General features: G+C 47.0%; 1 protein-coding gene across 1 annotated transcript in view; it reads left to right on the top strand.

Annotated features, from left to right (window-relative positions):
• The window catches only part of moxd1 (monooxygenase, DBH-like 1), a 109731-nt gene that overhangs the window by 64802 nt on the left and 18195 nt on the right, over window positions 1-26734 (top strand). The window contains exons 6-9 of the mRNA XM_038799875.1: window positions 216-318; window positions 16010-16176; window positions 18781-18972; window positions 26086-26145. Coding sequence (XP_038655803.1) covers window positions 216-318; window positions 16010-16176; window positions 18781-18972; window positions 26086-26145 — 522 coding nt within the window. The remainder of the gene's footprint in view (window positions 1-215; window positions 319-16009; window positions 16177-18780; window positions 18973-26085; window positions 26146-26734) is intronic.

A 26734-nucleotide genomic window follows, 5' to 3' on the forward strand; every position in this document is an offset into this window, starting at 1 on the left:
AATATTTTACATCATACATTTGGAATTTTACAATGCTATAGAAATTATCAAAATAATATTTCTGAGAGACGTTGTCCCAATCCCTGATGCATATTTATAAATGCTTTCGGCATTCTGAACATTGGATTTAAAAATTATTTTTTCAAGTTAATGTACAAGCATATTACCAACATTAAGTAACTATTTTACAATTGTTTTTCCTGTAATTATGACAGGGATTTTCCTATCCTTCCGATGTGGGACTTTCACTTGGAACATCAGCCGATCCAGTTTATGTAATGATGGAAATGCATTATGATAACTCGAATTATCGGGAAGGTAGGAACATTTCCTCCTTTGTATAATCTACAAAATATGGTTAGTAATAGATCATTCAGATATCATCAAGTTTCAAGTTTCTTGTTTTAATATTTTCATTTTGCCACGAAACAAAATAGAAACGTTTTGTATTTTATGAAATAGGAGTCTGCTCTAAACTAAAGCAGCAAAGGCAACAATCCAACTATTGGGAGAATGCTTTGAATTGTTATTGTTTATAACTGCCAGCAATACAAATTATTGGATGTTTTTACATGTGTTCTATGGTAGAAAATGTATGTTGTAATGTAGGCTTCAAGCCTCCCAATTTGATGTGCACTAATGAGTACCATCAAGCTCTAATTCCACTGGGAAAACATTAAAGAGTACAAAACAACAATAAAACTACAAAAAGGCCAACCTTTGCGTGACTGTCAGCCAGTCTAAGGAAACAAATTGGTTGTAACTGAATTCATTTGTGAGCCATTGTTTCAGAGGGACTGAATCTCAAGTCCTTTGAAGCTCGTGCCAAAGGCTAAACAAATACATGCCTCAAAACCATCTATCACTTTCCATTAGACTACCAGTGATCTGGCAACCAAGACAGCACCAAGCACTCAGATACTCCATTTCCCACTGTAAGTAGCCCATGTCCAAAGATCTGGACAAGTGAGAAGTAACATTTGCACCATGCAAGCGCCAGACAATGACCATTGGCAGCACGGGAGAATCTAACCCCCCCCCCGCCGAATGTGTTCAATGGCAACATGGCAATACCATCACTGAATCCCCGACGATCAAACACCTCCACCATCATCAAAGTCATTCACATTGAACCTAACAAGTCAATGGACGCGATTCAGCGACCGTGTTCCGCCTGGTGCAGATCGGGGGGGTGGGGGCATCTGGTGAATCTCACATGAGCCCAAATTAGGCTGCAGGTCTGACATCGGGTTAATCGCGGGTCACCCGACTCCCCCCACCTAGCGCGCTTTGGTTCTCACCCTCACTGGGCGAGATCCTGATCTGAATATTTAAATGAGCCGAACAGCTCATTTAAATACCTGGACGCCGGATTCAGCTGGTGCCTGGGACTCAACTGCTGTTCTGTACTGGTCCACAAAACCGGTGGCACTGCCTGGCTGGTAATATCTGTGGTAGTATGGCTAGAGGGATCATATTACCGGAGACCCAGGCTGCCATTGGTATAGCAGCCTCGCTGCCCATTGGCCCAGGCAAGTCATGTGCCTCTCTGCCAATTGGTTGTGGCTGGTCATGTGACTACCCGCTGATTGGCTGAGAGGTTGTTAGCTCCGCCTACAAGGCGGGGTATAAGAGCTCGTGTTGGCTGGCAGTCGGCCTTTCTCTGTCCGACCACTGCCTGGCTCACATCTAGCGTATTAAAGCCTGTTGTTTGGAACTTCACTACGACTTGAGTCCGATTGCTGGTGCATCAATATCAAGGCACCCAGGTGCTAGTTTGGCAGTGCTGGGGGCGGGCCCAAGGTGCCTGGCCACTGGGGGGGGGGGGGGGGGGGGGGGGGGTCCTGCGTGCTTTCCAAGGTTGGAGGGGTGAGGGGGGATGAATGGGATGGGCGGGGGACAAAATCTGCTTCAGCTCGCCAGCAGGAAATCCCTCGGAGGGTAGCAGGATGTTTCTCAGCACTGCAGCTATCGAGAAATACCCAGCTAAACACGCCTGTCAGCGGGCTTTATTTTATCATCACTATGAGAACCAAACACAAATTTTACAGTGGAGGACGAAATTCCTTCACACTCTGTTTACTCAAAGCCTCAACATTTTGGCAGCCAATAGCTGAAGTGCTGAGGTGATAGATTCCTATCATGGATAACTGAGTGCAAACTCCACACTCCCTGATAGTTGTTCAACTGCGATAGACTCCATTTGAGGATTGAAGTTTCCCAGTGTCTGATGAATAGTCTTGAAGCATATCTCAGAAAACTTTCTCAACAATATTCATGTAAATAAATACCTACCTGCTGCCCCACCCTATTTTTCTTTTATACAAGCAGATACCATAGTTGCAAAAAGGAGAGAAAAAGATTTCAGGACTGATGTACTATCAATTATTATGAGACAAGAGTAGAGAGTAATCGAGGCTTTATTACGCAGAGATGTGGAGGGTCCCGCAGCTGCTGCTGAAATGGCTGCAGCTCGGAGAGCCCACACATTTATACTCTGCCTACTGGGCGGAGCCAGCAGACAGAGATCTACCCCCGTACCTGTAGTACAGGGGCCTTAACGTAATAACTTGTATGCAGTATACATAATACAACAGTGGTGGCTACCACATTCATCCCCTATTAAAAAAAAAGAGTCCAGCCGGGGTGGTGGAAACTATTTACATACAGGTTGTTTAAAATTTAAGAAAGCGGTTACAAATTTGGACAGTCAGGCGCCTTGATTCGACGTTGCGAGCACCGCAGTTGTTGCGATTTCGGCATCGGTTCGGTCGTCGGTGACTCCAGGAGCATGTCGACCTCATCTTCATCCACGGGTGGGACCAAGGGGAGGGCGGATCATCCTGGACCGGGGGCTGTGGTGGGATGCGCCGGGGGTAGGGAGGGTGGCTCCGGGGCAGAGGGGAGGAGTGTGTGGACCCAGCTGGTGCTAGGACCATGAGGGAGACTGTGTCTTGGCGGCCGTTGGGGTACGCTACGTAGGCGTACTGTGGGTTCACGTGGAGTAGCTGTACCCTCTCAAGCAACGGGTCCGCCTTGTGGAATCGCATGTGCTTGCGGAGGAGAACAGGTCCTGGAGCTGCCAGCCATGTTGGGAGCGAAACCCCGGAGGTGGACTTCCTAGGGAAGGCAAAGAGACGTTCATGGGGAGTTCCGTTGGTTGCAGTGCACAGGAGCGACCGAATGGAGTAAAGGGCGTTGGGGAGGACCTCCCGCCAGCAGGAGGCCGGGAGATTTCTGGACGGCCTTCCAGACCGTCCCGTTCTCTCGCTCCACCTGCCCATTTCCCTGGGGGTTGTAGCTGGTTGTCCTGCTCAAGGCAATGCCCCTGTTGAGCAGGAACTGGCGCAGCTCATCGCTCATAAATGAGGATCCCCGGACGCTGTGGACATAGGCGGGAAAACCGAACAGCGCGAAGATGGTGTTGAGGGCTTTGATGACGGTGGTAGACGTCATGTCGGGGCATGGGATGTCAAAGGGGAATCTCAAGTACTCCTTGACCACATTGAGAAAGTACGTCTTTTGGTCGGTGGAGGTGAGGGGCCCTTTGAAGTCCACGCTGAGGCGTTCAAAGGGGCGTGAGGCCTTCACCAGGTGCGCACGGTCTGGCCAATAGAGTGCGGTTTACATTCCGAGCAGTCCTGGCAGTCTCTGGTGATAGCCCTGACCTCCTCGATGGAGTAGGACAGATTGCGGGCCTTTATGAAGTGATAAAAGCGGGTGACCCCTGGGTGACAGAGATCGTCGTGCAGGGTGCGGAGTCGGTCCATGTGTGCGCTAGCACAGTACCTCGGGATAGGGCATTGCGGGGGCTCGTTGAGCTTATCGGGGCGATACAAAATCTCGTAATTGTAGGTGGAGAGCTCAACCCTCCACCTCAAGATTTTATAATTTTTTAACTTACCCTGCTGTGTGTTGTTAAACATGAAGACAACCAACCTTTGGTCAGTGAGGAGAGTGAATCTCCTGCTGGCCAGGAAGTGCCTCCAATGTCGTACAGCTTCTACGATGGCCTGGGCGTCCTTTTCAATAGAGGAGTGCCGAATTTCGGAGGCATGGAGGGTGTGGGAAACGAATGCCACGGGCCTGCCTGCCTGGTTGAGGATGGCGGCCAGAGCAACGTCTGATACAGCGCTCTCGACTTGGAAGCATAGCGTCTCGTCGACCGCGTGCATCGCAGCCTTGCCGATGTCGGCCACGATACGGTTGAAGGCCTGGTGAGCCTCAGACATCAGTGGGAAAACAGTGGAGTGAATGAGTGGGCGGGCCTTGTCCGCATAGTTAGGGACCCATTGGGTGTCGTACGAGAAGAACCCCAGGCATTGTTTGAGGGCCTTGGGGCAGATGGGGAGTTCCATAAGGGGAGGCATGCGATCGGGGTCGGGTCCTAGAACTCTGTTTGAACCACATAGCCGAGGATGGATAATCGGTCAATGTTGAACACGCACTTCTCCTTGTTGTAGGTTAGGTTGAGGAGTTTGGCGGTGTGAAGGAATTTGGAAAGGTTAGCGTCATGGTCCTGCTGGTCGTGGCCGCAGATGGTGATGTTATCCAGATACGGGAAGATGGCCCGCAGTCCGTACTGGTCAACCATTCAGTCCGTCTCCTGTTGGAAGACCGAGACCCCATTAGTGACACCGAAGGGAACCCTCAGGAAGTGGTAAAGGCGGCCGTCCGCTTCAAATGCGGTGTACTGGCAGTCGCCTTGTGAATGGGGAGCTGGTGGTAGGCAGATTTCAGGTCACTGTCGAGAAGACCTGGTACTGTGCAATCTGATTGACCATATCAGATATGCGTGGGAGGGGGTACGCGTCGAGTTGCGTGTACCGGTTGATGGTCTGACTGTAGTCAACGACCATCCTGTTTTTCTCCCCAGTTTTCACCACTACCACTTGGGCTCTCCAGGGGCTGTTGCTGGCCTCAATAATACCTTCCCGCAGCAGCCGCTGGACCTCAGACCTGATGAAGGTCCTGTCCTGGGCACTGTACCGTCTGCTCCTGGTGGCAATGGGTTTGCAATCCGGGGTGAGGTTCGCAAACAGGGAAGGTGGGTCGACCTTAAGAGTCGGGAGGCTGCATACAGTAAGGGGTGGTAGGGGCTCGCCAAATTTCAGGGTTAGGCTCTGGAGATTGCACTGGAAGTCCAGGCCGAGCAGCAAGTCAGCGCAGAGGTTGGGGAGGATGTAGAACCAGAAGCTACTGAACTCAACACCCTGGATGGTGAGGTGACGGTGCAGTACCCCCAGATCGCCACGGAGTGGGATCTGGAGGCCTGGGAGATTCTCTGGTTGGTGGGTGGACCGTAAGGGAGCAGCACCTTACCGTATCAGGGTGGATGAGGCTGTTAGTGCTCCCGGAGTCCACAAGGCAGGATATCTTGTGGCCGGCGGCATTCACTGTCGTCGACGCGGTCGCGAGGTTGTGCGGTTGGGACTGGTCGATCGTGACGGAGGCCAGATGTGGTTGGTCGGCGGCGATTGCAGGCGATGAGCGGCCCGTTGAGGTGCCTGCGAGCAGGGGTCCTGAGGCGGGGGAGATGGCGGTGCCTATGGGCCGCACGTGTCCTGAGGCAGGCAAGATGGCGGCGCCCACGGGCCGCACGAGGTCTGAGGCGAGGAAGATGGCGGCGCCCGCGGGTCGCATAATGGGGGGTGCTGGGACAACAGTGGCGACTGAGCGGGCCTGGCACACAGCAGCAAAATGTCCTTTCTTACCGCAGGTCTTGCACAGCGCGCTCCATGCCGGGCAGCGTTGTCGGGGGTGTTTTGACTGTCCGCAGAAGTAGCACTTGGATCCCCCGGGATTGTTTGGCTGCCGTGCGGCACAGTCCTGGAGTTGGCTGGGGGAGGTCGTTGGTGGGGTGCACGGTAGAGTGTTCGCTGGTGGGGTCCACAATGTCCAGGAGGGGTGGACCGCACGATCGGGGGCATACGCTTGAATATTGCGTGAGGCGACTGTGAGCGAGAGCGCTAGTTTCTTGGTCGCCACAAGGTCGAGGGTAGCCCCTTCTAAGAGTCTCAGGCGGATGTAGGCCGACCCTATGCCTGCAACGAATGCGTCTCTAAGTAGCAAGTCAGAATGTTCAGTGGCCGAAATGGCCTGGCAATCGCAGTATCGCACTAGGAGTTGCAGGGCCCGCCATAAATCCTCCACAGACTCACCGGGGAGTTGATGCCACATGGAGAGGAGGTGCCTGGCGTAGATCTTGTTGGTCTGCTGAGTGAAGTTCTCCTTCAGTTGCGCCATGGCCTCAGCGTATGTCGGCGCGTCCTGAATGAGGGGGAAGATGTCCGAGCTCAGGCGCGTGTCGAGGATCTGGAGCTTCTGTGCCTCTGAGGGTGGTTCAGTTGCAGATCCAATGTATGCCTCGAAGCAGGCTAGCCAATGTGCGAAGGCCGACTTGGCATTGTCTGCTTGAGGATGCAGCTGCAGGTGATCAGGCTTGATGCGGAGATCCATCGCTTTAAAATCTCCGCATAATAAATTGATGCACTATCAATTACGACGAGAGTAGAGAGTAATTGAGGCTTTATTACACAGAGATGTGGAGCCTCCAGCAGCTGCTGCCGAAATGGCTGCAGCTCAGAGAGCCCACACATTTATACTCTGTCTACTGGGCGGAGCCAGCAGGCAGGGATCTACCCTAGTGTTACCAACCCTTCTGCCAGTGGGAGTAGGTTCTCCTATAGATCCTGTCAAGGTCATAGAATCACAGAATTTACAGTGCAGAAGGAGGCAATTTGGCCCATCAAGTCTGCACCAGTCCTTGGAAAGAGCGCTCCACTTAAGGCCACACTTCCATCCCATCCCCATAACCCAGTAACCCCACCTAACCTTTTTGGACACACAGGGCAATTCTGCATGGCCAATCAATTTAACTTGCACATCTTTGGTCCACCATGATTTTGAGCAGCACTAGAAAATCTCCCCTTAACTTTCTGTCTCTCTAGTGTTGTCTTGTAACTGAACCCTAGCACCATTCTAATGAGCCTCCTCTGCACTTTTGATAGCTTTCCTAAAATGTGGTGCCCAGAATTGGCCACATTGCCTCATCTGGAGCCTAACCACAGTTTTATGAAGATATAACCTAATTTATCTGTTTTGAAATTCTAAAGCTTTATTTAACAGTCTTGTTAACTTGGTGGGGGGAGGGTGGGGGGGAGGATTTTCCAGGCCATTCACCACAGTCATAAATCCTGTTATGGCCGTTAACTCTTGTGAGAGGGTCATGTCGGGATTGCACCGGGGAGATCTCGGCCCATCCCCTGGTTTCTCCCTGCTATTCCCCCCAGCCCTGGCAGACGCCGCCCCCTCCCAGTCAGCGGCATGACTGGCAGCCCACGGCTGAACCTTCGGAAACATGTTGTACCTTCTCTGCCCCCCTCAGCATCCACAGCACCAGTTTCCCAATTTTAAATACCACAAGTGAACCTTGCCACTGGTAATTCCACCTGGTGGAGGCTGAGCATCGCGGGATGCCCAGAGAATGCGGGTCGGGCCCATTAATGATATGCCAACGGCCTTTACGGTACAATTTGCATGCCCCACCTTGCGCATGGAACAGATTCATGCCGCTGTCAAGGCACTGGAGCATGGCAGTCCATCGGGCGCCCGGTGCAGGCCTCAATATTTGGCTGGCACGTGATTCTCCACCCAATCGTGATTCGCAATTCCGGGGTTGCTGAATGGAAAATCCTGCCCTTTGCTATATTTGGGGGGCAAATTCCACCCATGTCCTGCTACCTTCATAGACTCATATGCATATGCCCGAAGTTCTCGTTATTCCTGTACCCCCCCATTAAATTGTACCGTTTTGTTTTCATTGCCTCTGATCTCCTTTTCTTACCCATTTGAATCACTTTACACTTGTCTGCGTCAACTTTCATCCGCCATAAGAACATAAGAACATAAGAACTAGGAGCAGGAGTAGGCCATCTGGCCCCTCGAGCCTGCTCCGCCATTCAATGAGATCATGGCTGATCTTTTGTGGACTCAGCTCCACTTTCCGGCCCGAACACCATAACCCTTAATCCCTTTATTCTTCAAAAAACTATCTATCTTTACCTTAAAAACATGTAATGAAGGAGCCTCAACTGCTTCACTGGGCAAGGAATTCCATAGATTCACAACCCTTTGGGTGAAGAAGTTCCTCCTAAACTCAGTTCTAAATCTACTTCCCCTTATTTTGAGGCTATGCCCCCTAGTTCTGCTGTCACCCGCCAGTGGAAACAACCTGCCCGCATCTATCCTATCTATTCCCTTCATAATTTTAAATGTTTCTATAAGATCCCCCCTCATCCTTCTAAATTCCAACGAGTACAGTCCCAGTCTACTCAACCTCTCCTCATAATCCAACCCCTTCAGCTCTGGGATTAACCTAGTGAATCTCCTCTGCACACCCTCCAGCGCCAGTACGTCCTTTCTCAAGTAAGGAGACCAAAACTGAACACAATACTCCAGGTGTGGCCGCACTAACACCTTATACAAATGCAACATAACCTCCCTAGTCTTAAACTCCATCCCTCTAGCAATGAAGGACAAAATTCCATTTGCCTTCTTAATCACCTGTTGCACTTGTAAACCAACCTTCTGTGACTCATGCACTAGCACACCCAAGTCTCTCTGAACAGCGGCATGCTTTAATATTTTATCGTTTAAATAATAATCCCGTTTGCTGTTATTCCTACCAAAATGGATAACCTCACATTTGTCAACATTGTATTCCATCTGCCAGACCCGAGCCCATTCACTTAACCTATCCAAATCCCTCTGCAGACTTCCAGTATCCTCTGCACTTTTCGCTTTACCACTCATCTTAGTGTCATCTGCAAACTTGGACACATTGCCCTTGGTCCCCAACTCCAAATCATCAATGTAAATTGTGAACAATTGTGGGCCCAACACGGATCCCTGAGGGACACCACTAGCTACTGATTGCCAACCAGAGAAACACCCATTTATCCCAACTCTTTGCTTTCTATTAATTAACCAATCCTCTATCCATGCTACTACTTTACCCTTAATCTGTATCCACATATCTCACCAGTCTGCCCATGTCTTCTGAAATCTGTCAGTATTCCCCACACTTTTTATATTTCTGAGTTTCATGCCATATGCAAACTCAGTCCGGGGCTGCCACAGTCTAGGGAGGACCAATCGGCGGGCGCTGGGGTGGGGGGGGGGCTTCATTCGGGACTGGGGCCAATGTGGCCGGGCGGTCCAGGGCATGTGAGCGGCCGATATGGGGCACTACTTTGCTGGTCCAGATCCGCGGGCTGAGTCCACCATGTAGCACGGCGCGGCCGCTGCATATCGCCACCGTGCTCATGCGCGACCTCTGACCCGGAAGTGCTGGGGGCCCTATCGGCAGCTAGAGTTGTGAGCTCTACTATGGCTTCCTGCTAGCCCCCAACAAAACAGGGAATCTGTGACCTTTTGACGCCAGTTTTCCTGGCCTAAAAGACCACAGTTTTGAAGACGGCGTGCGGACTTAGGCCCAAAAACGGAAAATCCAGCCCCTGATTCCAGCATCTGGATTCCAAATTGTTAAAAGTCTCAGCCATTATGAATTGAAAGGAAGGTTGCAGGGCCTTTGTCTTAATGGATGATCCATCACCTTTTGGGAAGTCTCGATTATTAAATGCAGGTGGCCTTTGTATAGCTCTCTTTGGATTTGGCCTGTGCAGTCCACAGGGTGTCATTGATAACAAGTCGCTGCTTTTTCCCAAAAATGCCTCGTATCATCTTTCAGTGGGGGGGTGCGGTATGTGAAGGGAGGGTTGGGGGGGAGCAGATGGAGAGTTGGGTGGCAGGTGGGAAAGGTGCTGTTCACGTTGGAGGGCGGGAATGCTCTGGGGGGAAGGGGGGGTGGGGTGGTGCCAACTCTGGTGTAGGTCTTTGATCTTCTTGCGGCACTGCAGGCCAGTCCTCCTGGTAACGCTGCCTGAGCTTACGGCTGGTGTCCTGTAGCTCACCCTCCTGGACCCTCAGGGAACAGGACATCCCTTCTGGCTTCGACTGCATCCAGGAGTCTCCCCAGGTCGGCATCCCTGAATAGTAGTGCCAGTCATCTCGTCGCCATGGCTGCGATCTGAGTGGGTTGTGCAAAAACTGTTTAAGTGTTGCTCGATCTTGTTAGCCAGGGTGGGGGCTGGCGAGCGAGGTCCTTGCAAATCGGCTGGTGAGTCTTCATTTGCGGTGTGAAGCCCCTGGGGCCTCTTTAAGTGGACCAATTAATGTTGAATATGTTACCGTCCTCACCGGGCCAAGCACAGGGGTTCCTGCCCACCTCCACACTTAGAAATCTTTCAGCAGAATCGCGCCCTTTCAATCATCTCTGCACAGAATTCAAGAAAAATCACTGATTGCGGCCTGAAACCTCCAACTCGTCAACCCATAGGATGTGCATGTGAGTGACTTTGGCTTTCAGATTTTCATAATTTAAAAAAAAAAAATTTAAAGTACCCAATTCATTTTCTTTCCAATTAAGGGGCAATTTAGTGTGGCCAATCCACCTACTCTGCACAGCTTCGGATTGTGGAGGTGAAAACCACGTAGATATGGGGAGAATATGCAAACTCCATGTGTTGTTCCTCGTGTCTTAATAAAGCTCGTAGTCTCAAATGTGGAGAAGATGAATTCGTTCTCTCTTCAGAGCTTAATTTACGGCTACCTCAAATGCTGCCTGCTTGTGTGTCTGTGTCCTGCTCCCAGTTCTGCCTTCCATCACCTTTTGGGAAGTCTCGATTACTAAACGCAGGTGGCCTTTGTATAGCTCTCTTTGGATTTGGGCTGTGCAGTCCACAGGGTGTCATTGATAACAAGGCGCTGCTTTTTCCCAAAAATGCCTCGTATCTTCTTTCATTCTTTCAAGTGTGTCGTCACTTCCTGTCCCTGTGTATCTATAGCTCTCCCGTGCTCCCTCTAGTGCTTGCTCAGTTGTATTGCATCTACTCAGATCTACAATCACCACACTCCACACAGACAGTGACCTGGGGCTGGAATCAAACCCGGGTCCTCGGTGCCATGAGGCAGCAGTGCTAACCACTGCTCCATTGTGCTGCCTTATTTTGAAAAACTTTAACCTACCCTCCCTCTTTGTACCTACTTCTGTGAGTCTCTTGGATACATGAATTTGAGTGGTATTTTTCAAATTGGGTGTGCATAACAATAAACACCAGTTCCTTTTCTTTTAAAACTTACAAGAACATTTGGCTGTGTGTGTGTCTTTTATATCCAGAGCTAAACACTCACTAAGTTTGACAAGTGTGGTGAATGTATTATGCCAATAATCCACCAGTGTATTTGTATCTGTGCTGTTGCCCATGTATTTGTATCTGTGCTATGCTGTTGCCCTTGTGGGCTTTTCCTATGGGCCATTGTATGGCATTATCTATAGGGGAACATGTTGGAGCATGTGTGGGCTCTACCCATGGCTCCTCCCCTTGAAGGGAGGTATAAAGAGCAGTCGACCTGTAGGCGGTTCTCAGTATTGGATCAGTCGCAGGCAGGCACTGTTCTAAGTTGATTAAAGCCACGGTTTACATCTACTCTTGTACAAGTGAATTGATGGTCGCATCAACAAGTAAATTAAAATACCTGCTGCTGTCAACCAAGAGGCAGAGAGAGAGCCGTTCTAACACTTCTCATCTGGTCGTAACAGTCAATAATTTGTGGGCAGATGAGGCCAAGTTAAATGTGATGTTCTCAGTAAAGATTGGAAGTGCCTATGGTTACTTTTACATAGGTAACAGCTTCTTGTTAGATTATTTCAAGAATCTTTATTTAGTAACTTGAGTGTTAAATAATTAAAACAGATGCATTAACTATTCCCAACATAATAGCTCAAATTCTGTATCTAGTACATTGATGCTGTTGACCGCTTTTTTAAAAAATGCTCTGATATCAAAAATCTAGTTGGAGTGTATTAACATCTGGAAAACATGTGTGAGTTTCATACCACTATCATTCACATGAATACAATATTCATATTACTTCAACACAATTCAGAAAAAAACATCACTTACCCTGACAATATTGTCGGTATCCTGGGGCAAGATTCAAATTATCCTTTGGATGTCTTAACTTGATACCCTGCTTTGAAAGGCAATGGGATATCCTCGTTAAACTAAGTCAGTTGAACTGAAGATAGATTAGAATCACATTTATGATCCCTGTTGGAATCAAAGAAATAGATACAATGAACCTACTCTTTGAATGATTAATACAGCTATGTAGCATAAAGTATGAAGTTGAAACCATTTCTAAAGGCAGGAAGGGAACTGTGAAGTTTGGTGTAACTTTTCAGTGCTCCTATGGCAGCTTTATATTCATAGTGCACTTAGTTGAGCAGACGGTTTGTGTTGCAAGCTGTTTTTGTTGTAGCCCCAAAACATGTTGCTCAACAACAGCAAGAATTTGAATGTTGCCCTTCACATAGAGAACGTCCTAACATGGAAAGGAAAGAGGACATCTGGGGGGAGAGGACAAAGTAAAAGAAGCGCCATAAGCACTTTTTGAAACGCTTGCATTTGAAGAGATTTTTGAAAGAGGTAGATAGGTTTCAGGGGAATTTCACATGACATGGACACTGATGAATGCAGGTTCACAACTGAAGTTAGAGAGGAAGTAGGGCTAGGAATGAACCAGCGTTGGACGTGAAGAGGGTGAATGACCAATTATATGATTGCAGAGTTGGGGTCAAGCTAGGACTGAGAATGGAGGGATGTTAATAATCAGGATCTTGAAATATGTATTTTGGCAGTGATCCAGAACAGCATTGTAAGAAGAAGCAGTGAGAGTAATGGATTCAGCATGCAAGAGGCCAGGGATCATTAAATTTTCAATTAATTGAAGCTTGTGAAGGGCAGAGGAAAGGAATCTGGGCCGGGATTCTCCCCTATCCAGCGGGGCGGGGGGTCCCGGCGTAGCAGAGTGGTGCCAAGACTGGCCGAAAGGTCTTCGCCGGTCCACGCATGCGCCGGTGCGTCAGTGGCCGCTGACATCACCACCGGCGCATGCGTGGTAGGGGGGTCTCTTCCGCTCCGCCATGGTGGAGGCCGTGGTGGCGGCGGAAGAAAAAGAGTGCCCCCACGGCACTGGCCCGCCCGCCGATTGGTGGGCCACGATTGCGGGCCAGGCCACCGTGGGGGCACCCCCCGGGGTCCAATCGCTCCGGGCCCCCCCCCCCAGGACCCCGGGGGCCCGCTCGAGCCGCCAATCCTGCCGGCACCAGAGGTGGTTTAAACCACGTCAGCGGGATTGGCCTGTCAGCGGCGAGACTTCGGCCCATCGCGTGATTCCCACTCCCGCCGATTCCCGGGTGGCGGAGAATTCCGGCCACGGCGGGGGCGGGATTTACGCCGGCCCTGGGCGATGCCCCGACCCTGCGGGGGGGTCGGAGAATTCCGCCCCTGGTCAGGGCATTTAAAAAATAATCTCTGTACATATTGAAGATATGGAGAAGGATTCGGTATGGGAGAGAAGAACAGAGACATAAATTAAGTTATTCATGAAGATTAATATGGCACAGAAAATGGGATAAAGATTAAGTACAGCCTTGCAGAAAGTGAAACAAAGCGGCACGGTGGTTAGCACTGCAGTCTCAGCGCCAGGGACCCGGGTTTGATTCCGACCTCAGGTGGCTGTGTAGAGTTGGCACTTTCTCATCGTGTCTGCGTGGGTTTCCTCCGAGTGCTCTGGTTTCCTCCCACAGTCTGAAGATGTGCAGGTTAGGTGGATTGGTCATGCTAAATTGCCCTTAGTGTCCAAAAGGTTAGATGGGGTTACAGGTTTAGGGTGGGGCATTGGTCTAGGTGGGGTGCTCTTTCAGAGGGTCAGTACAGACTCGATGGGCCAAATGGCCTCCTTCTGCACTTTAGGGGTTTTATGATTCTATTATTCTGCCATTGGATAAAAATATGATCATAGTTTATTTTGAGGTGGATATGAAAAACCGAGAATGCATTGATTAAAATAATTAGGTTTGAGGATAAGATAGTGACAACAGTTGAATGCAGCTTTGACATGCTATGCCATTAAGTGGTGGATTATAAGTGCTTTGCCACAATTCCCCACAGACGGCATTCCTCGTCAGTCATGACACCATGAGAAGTTGCCATAGAGAAGCCAGTGAATTCCTCATTGAGAGCGAGACTAATCCTGGATTAAATTTGTGCAATCGCTAGCTGAATTTGGAGCTGAGTTGATAGAGACTTGGTGCAGATGCCTCACCCATCACCTCGATCTTCTGTGGAAGATGATGTGGGCACCCAGAAAATAAAGACAGGAAATATTTCAAAACTATTTGCCCCCAAAAACAAAGGCCTGTAAACCATTGAGGATATCTAGGCGGGATTCTCTATTTGCTGACGGCGAAATCATAAAACGCGATTGGACGGTGAATAGGTTCTGACGGCAAAATCGTGGCGGGCGTCGATTTGACGCCAAATCGCGATTCTCTGTCACTTCAACAGCGGCGTTGATGCATACTGGAACACACGTACAGTGGACTTTGTTCGCACATCATTAGGAGGCCCGACCCGGTCTTCTCTGGGGCCTCCACGATTCTCTTCCTCCGGTGGGCAGAATTCCCGATCACTAAAAATCGTGAAGCGGGCGTCATGGCTGCTGAAGGAGAGAGAGGTGGTACAAAAAGTGTCCAACATCGTCATAGTTTGCTGACAGTTGTGCCGCTGGCTAGGGGCTTCTGCCAGGACCGGATGGAGTAGCGGGGACGTGGGGGAGGTGTGGCCAGGAGATGGCTGTGGGATCGGGGTGGACTGACACGGAACACCATTGCCGCTGCCGGCAAGGCAGCCATGCAGCTGCTACCAGCCCACTGTGAACTCCATGGGTCATAAAGGTGTCCCCCCAGGCCACCCCCCCAAGGTGCCATCTGGCTCCAGCCGACCCATCCATCAGCTGTATGGGCTCACTCCAGCACAACCAGTGTGATCTTGTTGGCTGGGATGAGTGTGTGGGGATTTTAAGTGTATGTGCAGCTGCAGCTTGCCAGCCTCCCAAGTGTCAGACACGGACCTGGCAAATCCTGCAGCGTTTTCCATTAGAATCGATTGTGTTCCACGCGGTGCTGGTGCTAGCCCCTCAATAGTAGCGGAATCGGTCCTCGCGTGGCGCCAGTTTTACTGTCATGGAAGTCCACGAAATCTGCATTGGCGTCAACACTTAGTCTCAGAAATGGAGAATCCCTCTGCCTGTCTCTCTTTTGAGTACAAGGCAAACACTTAAAATCAGAGTTAAATTGCAATAATGTCCAATGTAATCGCGATAGGCTATCTAAAGGCCAACCATAATTGCATTCTATCTCTAAAATTCCCACACACTTACAGTAAGCGACATTAAATATGAAATATCCTGGTAAACAATCTACTTACAATTTTGATTTTATTTGAATGACCTGCCTGCTGTCATTCGGCACTTTACAATTAGAAATGCAGGTTATGCTTATTTTGTTTTTAAATCTCAATGTGAGTGTTGCTAACTATTGCCCAGAGAAGATGCAGATGGTAGCAATTTGATACAACTGAGCGAGTTGCTAGGCTGTTACGAGTCTAGAGTCACATATGGGCCAGGCCAGAAAGAATGTCAGATTTCATTCGATAAAGTGCTTTTATGACAATCTACCAGCTTCATCAGAGCAATTCCTATATTTTTATTTCCAGATTTTTGTTTATATATTTTAATTTTAATTCTCAAACTGCCATGAAATCACATTAATCTACTATTCCAGTAATGTGACCACTACATTATCATGTATTTGTGAAATTAATAATTTAGTAACAATCCAATTTACTAATTTTATACCACTTTTGTTACCATATTGACCGCACTGTATATTAAACAAATATAAACAAGAGGAAGCGTATCTAAGAAACAAAGTGTATCTGTGAAAGATTTCAATTTTAACTTTTCATTATTACTCATTAATTGAAAAAAAAAAATCAAATTTTTGTTTCTGATTTTTCCACTTAACCGTTTATTTCTGTAGGATATGTAGATAGCTCTGGTTTAAAGTTGCTCTATACACCTGTGTTGAGAAAATATGATGCCGGAGTTATTGAAACTGGCGTTTGGGTCAGTCTTTACCATATGATACCACCTGATATGTCAAGCTATATTTCACAAGGCCATTGCAGCATGGAATGCCTGCAGGAGGTAAGCTCGATATTGTCTCCCAAGAACTCCTTTTTTTCAGATCTGTTAAATAAAATGGAGTCTGGCTTTATGTTGATTTCTATTATGAGATTGCTTCCATTGTAATGAGTGATAAGGAAAGGACTGAATTGTGAGATGCAGGGCAACTGTCCTTGTGTAACAACTTTAGCATCAGTCAGAGAGAAGTTACAGTTTAGCATGCCAAAATGCTATTTGTGAAACTATGTTGGTACCAATTATTTTTTGCTCTGCACAGTACTGGTTCTAGAATTTCTTGTGCTGCGATGAGGATTTCACACACCTAAATTTAATCCATCTGATCAGACAAATGAATTTAAAACTTAAGCTTCTTGTGGTTAGGTCAATATGTTGCTTTTATCTTTTTATTGCTACAAATATTTTAATTTTGCTAAGATTTACAAAATGCCACATGATTGTGACATCTGAAACAGAAATGAAGGCAGCTGAAAACCATTTATATTGATGGCTGAAGGGATCTCTAGTATCTTATAAAATATAGCTACAAATATCTGGCAGCCAGATACAAATATCTGGCAGCTACAAATATCTGGTAGAGTAAAGAATATTTTAATGTTTTTAATTATTCTAACAATCACACTTTCCATATCTATCTATATTTATTAACAATCGTGTTAAAATGGTGTACACTTTCTGTGCAGATAAATTTTACATGCTTTGCTGCAATTTTATAATAGAAAAGCTATAACAAAATATCCTAATGGGTGAACTCTAAGTATATCAATTTTCCCCATCATGATGAACCACTTGAGTCAATTAAAATTATTTTGAATAACTTTTTGTCCATCAAGTTTTTTGTTCATTGAAAAGTTTAAGTTCACATTATAATTTTAAACCAAGTTAAAGTGAATCAATTTCTTGATTTAAGATTTTCTTTGAAAGGCTCAACCACTCCCAGAAGCCAGCTGTCAGGTTTCAGCTTGTTGTTTAGTCTCAGGCCTCATCTTATCAAATGTTTGTTTAAATACATGGGCGTAATAAAGTCACTCATTTATACTTTTCAGAGAATAATGAAATGTCATTCCTAAAGCACCACTGTAAACATTCATCCCCTCTACCATCAACCCACAAAGGCAGCACTGTGTAGCATTTTCAAGATGTAATGCAGCAACCTGCCAAGGTCCCAATTCACCTGCCTTCCAAATTCACAACCTCCTCCACCTGGATACAGGTGTAACAAGGGAAGTGCCCAGCGGGAACACAACTACCTCCAAGTTATCTTCCAGGACACAGTCCATCCTGACTTGGAAAATATACTGCCGTTCCCTCATTGCATGGAATTACCTACCAAGTAGCATTGCATGTGCACCTGGCAACACACAGTGGTTTGAGCTCACCACCATCTTATAAATTAATGTTGGACTTGCCATTGATGTGTACATTCCATGATGTGAAAAGACAAACAAAATAATACTGTGTTAGTAATTGAAATTTGATTTAATTAATGCTGGAATTTGATTTACTTAATGTCACAAATTAATGAAGCTAATATGTGACCACTCCACTTGTTAGCAAATAGTTATCTTCTGACTCATCAGGAATAATGCCATTGATAATAGCTGGTGGTATTACAAAAAAACAAGTGTATTGCATACAACTTTTAGCCTGCCGCACATTTGTTGTACATGAAGTGCAAGAAAGGAAAAAGATACCTGAAGTATGTGTAAACTCACCTATGGTTTACCTAATAACAACTTCAGTCTTTTTGTGTGAATTCAGAGTGTAGAGAAAAATTCCAGGTATTATTGACACATAAAAGTATGTGCAGATGCTGCAGATGCTGGAAAACTGAAATAATGCTGGAAACACTCAACAGGTTCCCCTTAGGGGGAACGTATGGCAGGATTCTCCGATTGCCGACGCCAAAATCGCATTTGTCGATTGGCCAGAGAATCTGTTTTGATGCCGAAATTGGGGGCGGCTCTGTTTTTCAGATGCCCCGCCCCTTCAAAAATGGCACCATCGCTAAGTCAGCCACACGCCATTGGGACGGCCTCAGGCCGTCACCTAAGGCCCTCCCCTGATGCTCCGCCCCCGATGCGCCGACTTCCCGATGGTTCGGACACGTGTGCTCACAGGTTTCAGGGACATCACGTGGCGACTGCGGACTATGTCCAGAACCGCCGCAATCGGTGTTGGGGAGGGAAGGGGGGAGGATAAAAGCCGTTCCGCTGGCCGGTGGGGCTTCGGCAGGGGCTGGGGGGACTGGTGGGGGTGGTCCCGGGGTGACAAGCTGGGTTACAGGGGAGCACTATCTGGCAGGCTGGGTCCGTGTTGTATGGTGCGATCGCTGCATGTCGCCGCAATTTTCCATCCATATCCACTGGCAAATGTGGCGCGGCTGCTAGCCCCCCACCAGGAGGTGCATCGGCCCGGGGGCGGCACTGACTTTTTGGCCGTAAGACTGGATACATGCTCCGGCCTCAAATTTGGAGAATATAGCCCGTCGTCTCTCAAAAGGAGATTCTTGCCCAAAGTTCCAAGTCGGATATGAATTTTCTTTAGAACAGCTATCTCTGATTTTCGTACTTTCCTCATAGATTACAAATATTTTTTGTCACACAGGCTTTGTCTCAGGAAAAAGCATCTGGGATCCATGTATTTGCTATTCTTCTCCATTCACATCTTGCAGGACGAGCCCTGAGAATAAGACATTTCAGGAATGATGTAGAGCAACCTCTTCTTGCACATGATGATGAATTTGACTTTAATTTTCAAGAATTCCGCTATTTGAAAGAGGAAAGAGCTCTTCTGCCGGTATGGAATTTTTAAAAAATGTTTTGCTTTGAAAGCTTGTTTTATGCAGCAATGAAGTTAAAATTAACGTTTTTTTACATATTTATGATGAAATAAAATAGCAATTAATGTGAATTAATTAACCTTACAAGTTGGTGGCTGTTAGTTTGAAGGTAGCAAGTATCAGGTCTAGCGCACATCTATCACATCACACCTAAGGCACCATAGCAGAAAGTGTAGCCTCAGAATTTTTATAATGCAGAGCACCACTGCATGCATATTCATTACATATCCATGAGGCAAAGATTAGTGAAGGTGGAAATAAGTTGTTATCTGAGACATTCTCAAATATCTGACTAAAAATATATAAGAATGTAAGAACTCGGAGCAGGAGTAGGCCATCTGGCCCTTCGAGTCTGCTCCGCCATTCAATGAGATGACGGCTGATCTTTTGTGGACTCAGCTTCACTTTCCCACCCGAACACCTTAACCCTTTATTCCTTTATTCAAAAATCTATCTATCTTTATCTTGAAAACATTTAATGAAGGAGCCTCAACTGCTTCACGAGGCAGGGAATTCCATAGATTCACAACCTTTTGGGTGAAGAAGTTCCTCCTAAACTCAGTCCTAAATCTACTTCCCCTTATTTTGAGGCTATGCCCCCTAGTTCTGCTTTCACCCGCCAGTGGAAACAACCTGCCTGTACCTATCGTATTTATTCCCTTTATAATTTTATATGTTTCTATAAGATCCCCCCACATCCTTCTAAATTCCAACGAGTACAGTCCCAGCCTACTCAACCTCTCCTCGTAATCCAACCCCTTCAGCTCTGGGATTAACCTAGAGAATCTCCTCTGCACACCCTCCAGCGCCAGTACGTCCTTTCTCAGGTAAGGAGACCAAAACTGAACACAATACTCCAGGTGTGGCCTCACTAACACCTTATACAATTGCAGCATAACCACCCTAGTCTTAAATTCCATCTCTCTAGCAATGAAGGACAAAACTCCATTCGCCTTCTTAATCACCTGTTGCACCTGTAAACCAACTTTTTGTGACTCATACACTAGGACACCCAGGTCTCTCTGCACAGCGGCATGCTTTAATATTTATCATTTAAATAATAATCCCGTTTGCTATTATTCCTACCAAAATTGATAACCCCACATTTGTCAACATTGTATTCCATTTACCAGAACCTAGCCCATTCACTTAAACTATCCAAATCCCTATGTAGACTTCCAGTGTCCTCTGCACTTTTTGCTTTACCACTCATCTTAGTGTCGTTTGCAAACTTGGACACATTGCACTTGGTCCCCAACTCCAAGTCATCTATGTAAATTGTGAACAATTGTGGGCCTGACACTAGAACATAGAACATAGAACAGTACAGCACAGAACAGGCCCTTCGGTCTTCGATGTTGTGCCGAGCAATGATCACCCTACTCAAACCCACGTATCCACCCTATACCCGTAACCCAACAACCCCCCCCTTAACCTTACTTTTTTTTTAGGACACTACGGGCAATTTAGCATGGCCAATCCACCTAACCCACACATATTTGGACTGTGGGAGGAAACCACGCACACACGGGGAGGACGTGCAGACTCCGCACAGACAGTGACCCAGCAGGGAATCGAACCTGGGACCCTGGAGCTGTGAAGCATTTATGCTAACCACCATGCTACCGTGCTGCCCCTAATGGTGATCCCTGAGGGACACCACTAGCTACTGATTGCCAACCAAACACCCATTAATCACCACTCTTTGCTTTCTATTAATTAACCAATCCTCTATCCATGCTACTACTTTACCCTTAATGCCATGCATCATTATCTTATGCAGCAACCTTTTGTGTGGCACCTTGTCAAAAGCTTTCTGGAAATCCAGATATACCACATCCATTAGCTCCCCGTTGTCTACCGCACTGGTAATATCCTCAAAAGATTCCACTAAATTAGTTAGGCACGCCCTGCCCTTTATGAACCCATGCTGCATCTGCCCAATGGGATAATTTCCATCCAGATGCCTCGCTATTTCTTCCTTGATGATAGATTCCAGCATCTTCCCTACTACTGAAGTTAAGCTCACTGACCTATAATTAGCCGCTTTCTGCCTACCTCCTTTTTTTAAAACAATGGTGTCACATTTTCTAATTTCCAATCCACCGGGACCACCCCAGATTCTAGTGATTTTTGGTAAATTATCACTAATGTATTTGCAATTCCCCTAGCCATTTCTTTTAGTACTTTGGGATGCATGCCATCAGGGCCAGGAGACTCGTCTACCTTTAGCCCCATTAGCTTGCCCATCACTACCTCCTTAATGATAACAATCGTCTCAAGGTTCTCACCTGTCATAGCCACATTTCCATCAGTCACTGGCATGTTATTTGTGTCTTCCACCGTGAAATGAAAATGAAAATCGCTTATTGTCACAAGTAGGCTTCAAATGAAGTTACTGTGAAAAGCCCCTAGTCACCACATTCCGGTGCCTGTTCGGGGAGACTGGTACAAGAATTGAACCGTGCTGCTGGCCTGCCTTGATCTGCTTTCAAAACCACCGATTTAGAAGACTAACCCAAAAAACGTGTTCAGTTCCTCAGCCATTTCTTCATCTCCCATTATTAAATCTCCTTTCTCATCCTCTAAAGGACCAATATTTACCTTTGCCACTCTTTTTGTTTTATATATTTGTAGAAACATTTACTATCTGTTTTTATATTCTGAGCAAGTTTACTTTCATAATCTATCTTACTCTTTGTAGCTTTTTTTGTAGCTTTCTGTTGCCCCCTAAAGATTTCCCAATCCTCTAGTCTACCATTAATCTTTGCCACTTTGTATGCTTTTTCCTTCAATTTGATACTCTCCCTTATTTCCTTAGATATCCACGGTTGATTTTCCCTCTTTCTACCGTCCTTCCTTTTTGTTGGTATAAACTTTTTCTGAGCACTGTGAAATCTCGCTTGGAAGGTTCTCCACTGTTCCTCAACTGTTTCACCATAAAGTCTTTGCACCCAGTCGACCTTAGTCAGCTCTTCTCTCATCTCATTGTAAGCTTCTTTGTTTAAGCTTGATTTTCCCTTCTCACCCTCCATCTGTATTTGAAATTCCACCATATTGTGATCGCTCCTTCCAAGAGGATCGCTAACTGTGAGATCATTAATCAATCCTTACACAAGACAAGGTCTAGGACCGCTTGTTCCCTCGTAGGTTCCATTACATATTGTTCCAGGAAACTATCGCAGATACATTCTATAAGACAAAGGTAGTGATTGTAGCAATGAAGAAACTGAGCAATCAATTTTCTCAATTATTTTCAAAACTATTTTTCACCATTCCCTGATCAACAAGTACTACAAAACCAACCAGCCAAACTGAGCTGTTTTTATGACTAGTCCCTCTTGAGTGAGTGTTTCCAATCCGATGTCAGTCTTATTTGCAGGCCAGGAATCCTGATCTAGCCATGGCAAGATCTTAGGTGATTAAGCTGCCACCTCTGGGTGCCCTGTCCAATTGGTGAACGTGGCAGAGCTGTAGGGTTGGATGATCCATTCAGCACGTTCCACGGATAGACCTAGTAACTGCCCTTGCAGTGTCAGCTCTCCTGAGGGGCTGGCAGCAGGATTAGCAGGGGCGGATCAGCACCATGGAGGCACCTTCAACAAGACAGCATTGGCTGTTGTATGTAGCAGGTACAGCATTAATGGACACATTATTTCCCATGAAGCAGCTGCTATGCTCATGCACTAGCACACCCAGGTCTCTCTGCACAGCAGCATGCTTTAATAGTTTATTGTTTAAATAATAATCCCGTTTGCTGTTATTCCTACCAAAATGGATAACCTCATATTTGTCAACATTGTATTCCATTTGCCAGACCCTAGCCCATTCACTTAACCTATCCAAATCCCTCTGTAGACTTCCAGTATCGTCTGCACTTTTCGCTTTACCACTCATCTTAGTGTCATCTGCAAACTTGGACACATTGTATGCTGGCAAATTAACAAAAACTTTAATTGTTTTGTATCTTGCACTTCCTACTGTCTCCACTGCATTGCCAGGTTTCTGTCACAACAGGGGTCCCTGTGCCATTAGAAAAAATATTCAATCCATTGCCTGAATAGGGACTAATTACCCATTGGTTAGACACCAGTGCCAGGTGATTAGTTGTTGCTGCTGAGAGCTGCATTTGGGAAAAGTGCACAAAGGCAGGAACATATCACATACCCTCCCCCAGTGTCCAAAGTTGCCTGTACAGGATTGGAAAAATACACCCCAAACTAACAGGATAGTCATAGGCCTGGATTCTCTGTTGAGAGTCTGTCCTGCTACCGCTACTAGCGAGGATGGAGAATTTTGGCACGTCATTTGCTGGCAACAGGATTCTCCACTGCCATCGCATGTTAATGGGATTTCCTATTGAAGCATGCCAGGTTGCCGGGAAACTCACGGTGGGGGGGGGGGGGGGGGGGGGGGGGATGCACTGCCAACTGGAGTAGAGAATTCCACCACCAGCGAACGATCGGAGAATTCTCCCCCATAGTCAACAGAGCTGATACACAAATTCTGCAGAAGGCAGGAATATACAGTTCAACATGTAAATCAGCCTTTAATTGTCTTTTTAATTTTTGATCAATTCAAAATAATCAGGCGAGAGTCAAAATGGTTTTGTGAAAGGGAATTCATGTTTAACCAATTTATTGGAGTTCTTTGAAAGAACTAAGGTGCCACGTCAAAGGTTATTGTGAAAAATAAAGGTTCATGATGTATGGGTAACATGTTGGCATAGGTCGACGATTGGCTAGTTAACAGTAGTAGGTATAAATGAGGCATTTTCTGATGGGCAGGAATGATGAGTGGTTTGCCACAGGGATCAGTGCTGGGGTCTCAACTCTTTACAATTTATATAGATGACTTGGATAAAGATACGGTTGCTAAATTTGTTGATGACACAAAGATAGGTAAGAAAGGAAAGTGTGAAGAGGACATAAGGAGGCTACAAAAGGATATAGATAAGTTAGGTAGGTGGACAAATGTCTGGCAAATGGAGCTTAATGTGGAACATGTGACGTTGTCCATTTTGGCAGGGTGAATAAAAAGAAGCATATTATCGAAATGGTGAGATATTGCCAATCTCTGAGATGCTGAGGGATCTGGGTGACCAAGTGCATAAATCACAAATGGTTATTGTGCAGGTGCAGCAAGTAATAACAAAGTTAATAGAATGTTATTGTTTATTGCAAGGGGAATTGAATACAAAAGTAGGAGGTTCCGTTATACAAAGCTTTGGTAAGACCAGATCAGAAGAACTATGTAAAGTATTGGTCTTCTTATTTAAAGAAATATGTAAATGTCTTTGAAGCAGGTCAGAGAAGGTTTACTAGACTAATACCTGGAGTGGGCAGGTTGTCTTATGAGGAAAGGTTTGTAGCTGCTGGAATTTAGAAGCAGACGATGCAACTTGATTGAAACACATAAGATCCTGAGAGGGCTTGACAGGGTGGATGTGCAAAGGATGCTTCCTTCTATGGGAGGATCTTGAACTAGGGACCACTGTTTAAAAATAAGGGGCTGCCCATTTAAGACAGAGGTGAGGGCTTGAATTTTCTGGGTGTTCACACCAGCATGATCTTCCGGTCCTGCCGATGTGCACTTATGGTGGGGTTCCCTGGCAGTGAGGGGTGCATTCAACAGGAAACTGCTTTGACAACGACGGGACCAATGACAGATTGCTTGGAAAATCCTACCCGAGGAAGCTTTTTCTCTCTCAAAGGGTTGTGAGACTTTGGAATTCTGTTCCTCAAAAGATGGGTGAGGCAGTGGGGGTTGCACCTGACACACATCCCATTATGCCTGGAGAATAGCGGGAGAGCCAATAAATGGGGTTTGCGCCGGGCAAGTATAAGATGTTCCCGGCTCACTACAGGGGACGCAATCTAGTTCCTGCCCTCACTGGGTGTGAACCAGATGAGCATATTTATATGCTTTGACGGTTTCAAACGGGAGCATCCTGGCACTTGTCTCCACCAGTAGCAATGACCACAGCAGGGTGGGGGCTCAGAGGACATTGTAGCCCCAGGTGGTCCGCGACATGCCATGGCAGTACTATGGCACTGTCCCCTGGCAGTGCCATGGATGGAGGTTGGGGCGGGGAACTGTGAAATCTTGATACTGGTGATGGGGTGGGGGTGGAGGGGTGGGGGGGCAGCCATGACTGTCACTTGGACATTGGGGCACCCATTAAAAATGACATTCCGATCTCTGTGAAGCCGGGTTTGCTGATGTGTGTAGGCCCAGCCCCTCTCGCCACCCTCCAAAACATTTATAATTGTGGGTATATTGTGATGTGGAAGACACCCATCTACCTAATGGGAATTGTACCTTGTTTCCCGCCAGTGACCATACTTAGGAATTAGAACATAGAACATAGAACAGTACAGCACAGAACAGGCCCTTCGGCCCTCGATGTTGTGCCGAGCAATGATCACCCCACTCAAACCCACGTATCCACCCTATACCCGTAACCCAACAACCCCCTCCTTAACCTTACTTTTTTTAGAACACTACGGGCACTTTAGCATGGCCAATCCACCTAACCCGCACATCTTTGGACTGTGGGAGGAAACCGGAGCACCCGGAGGAAACCCACGCACACACGGGGAGGACGTGCAGACTCCGCACAGACAGTGACCCAGCCGGGAATCGAACCTGGGACCCTGAAGCTGTGAAGCATTTATGCTAACCACCATGCTACCGTGCTGCCCACTGCTGCCGTGCTGCCCACAAATTCTTTGGGAAAATTCCATCCAGAGTCTTTGAATATATTTAAAGCAAAAGTATATAGATTCTTGATAAGCAAAGAGGTAAAAGGTTGCTGGGAGGGAGGCTGGAATGTGAAGTTGAGGTTAAACTTAGAACACTCATGATCTTATTGTTGGAGCGGGCCCGAGGGACTGACTGGCCTACTCCTGCTCCGAATTTGTGTATTCATGCGATAGTTTTTACTGATATTTTCCTTAAATATTTAGTCTTCTTTCATATAAATGTGAAATTGTACCCAATGTACAACATATTTAATGCTCTTTTCATCTGCTTTTCTTATTAACAGAAATGTTTGAAATCTTTTTCAGGGTGATAGTTTGGTAACTGAATGTCAGTATAACACCACGTTCCGCAGCAATATGACATGGGTAAGAAAAAATAAAGTTCAATAAAAATGTCATCTACTGTTTGTTTTGGAAAGAGTTTATGTTTATTCTGGCTGTACTAAAACACTTAAGTTGCTGATGCTCAGTTTTGATGTTTTACAAGAAAATGCTCTTGGCCAAGATTCTCCCGTTCTGTCACTAAGGGCTGGATTCTCCGATTTTGTGGCTCTGTCCGGAGGAAGCGTCTGGTCTCACGACCAAAAATTCGGCACCGCCCAGGCACCGATGCTCCGCCAGGTGGTGGGCTAGCAACTGCACCACGTAAAGCCCCCGGCTTTACCTGCAGATATGGATGAAGAATTGCCGGGTCCATGGCCGCACATACGCACGGCGGTGATGTGCAGTGGCCACGCCGGTGAACATGGCCCCAGCCGCGCTTCAACCCGGCCTGCCAGCCCCCTGTAACCCCACTCACCACCACTGGGCCCACCCCCCACCCGTCCCCCCAAGGCCCCACTGATGCCCCCCTTGCCAGCGGAACAGCTTCCTCCCATCCCGCCCCCCCCGACTGTAGCGGCACTGGACACAGTCTGCAGCAGCCACACGTAGTCCCCGAAAACTGAAAGGACAC

Source organism: Scyliorhinus canicula, chromosome 6 (assembly GCF_902713615.1).
Source record: "Scyliorhinus canicula chromosome 6, sScyCan1.1, whole genome shotgun sequence".
NCBI classification, from domain to species: Eukaryota; Metazoa; Chordata; class Chondrichthyes; order Carcharhiniformes; family Scyliorhinidae; genus Scyliorhinus; species Scyliorhinus canicula.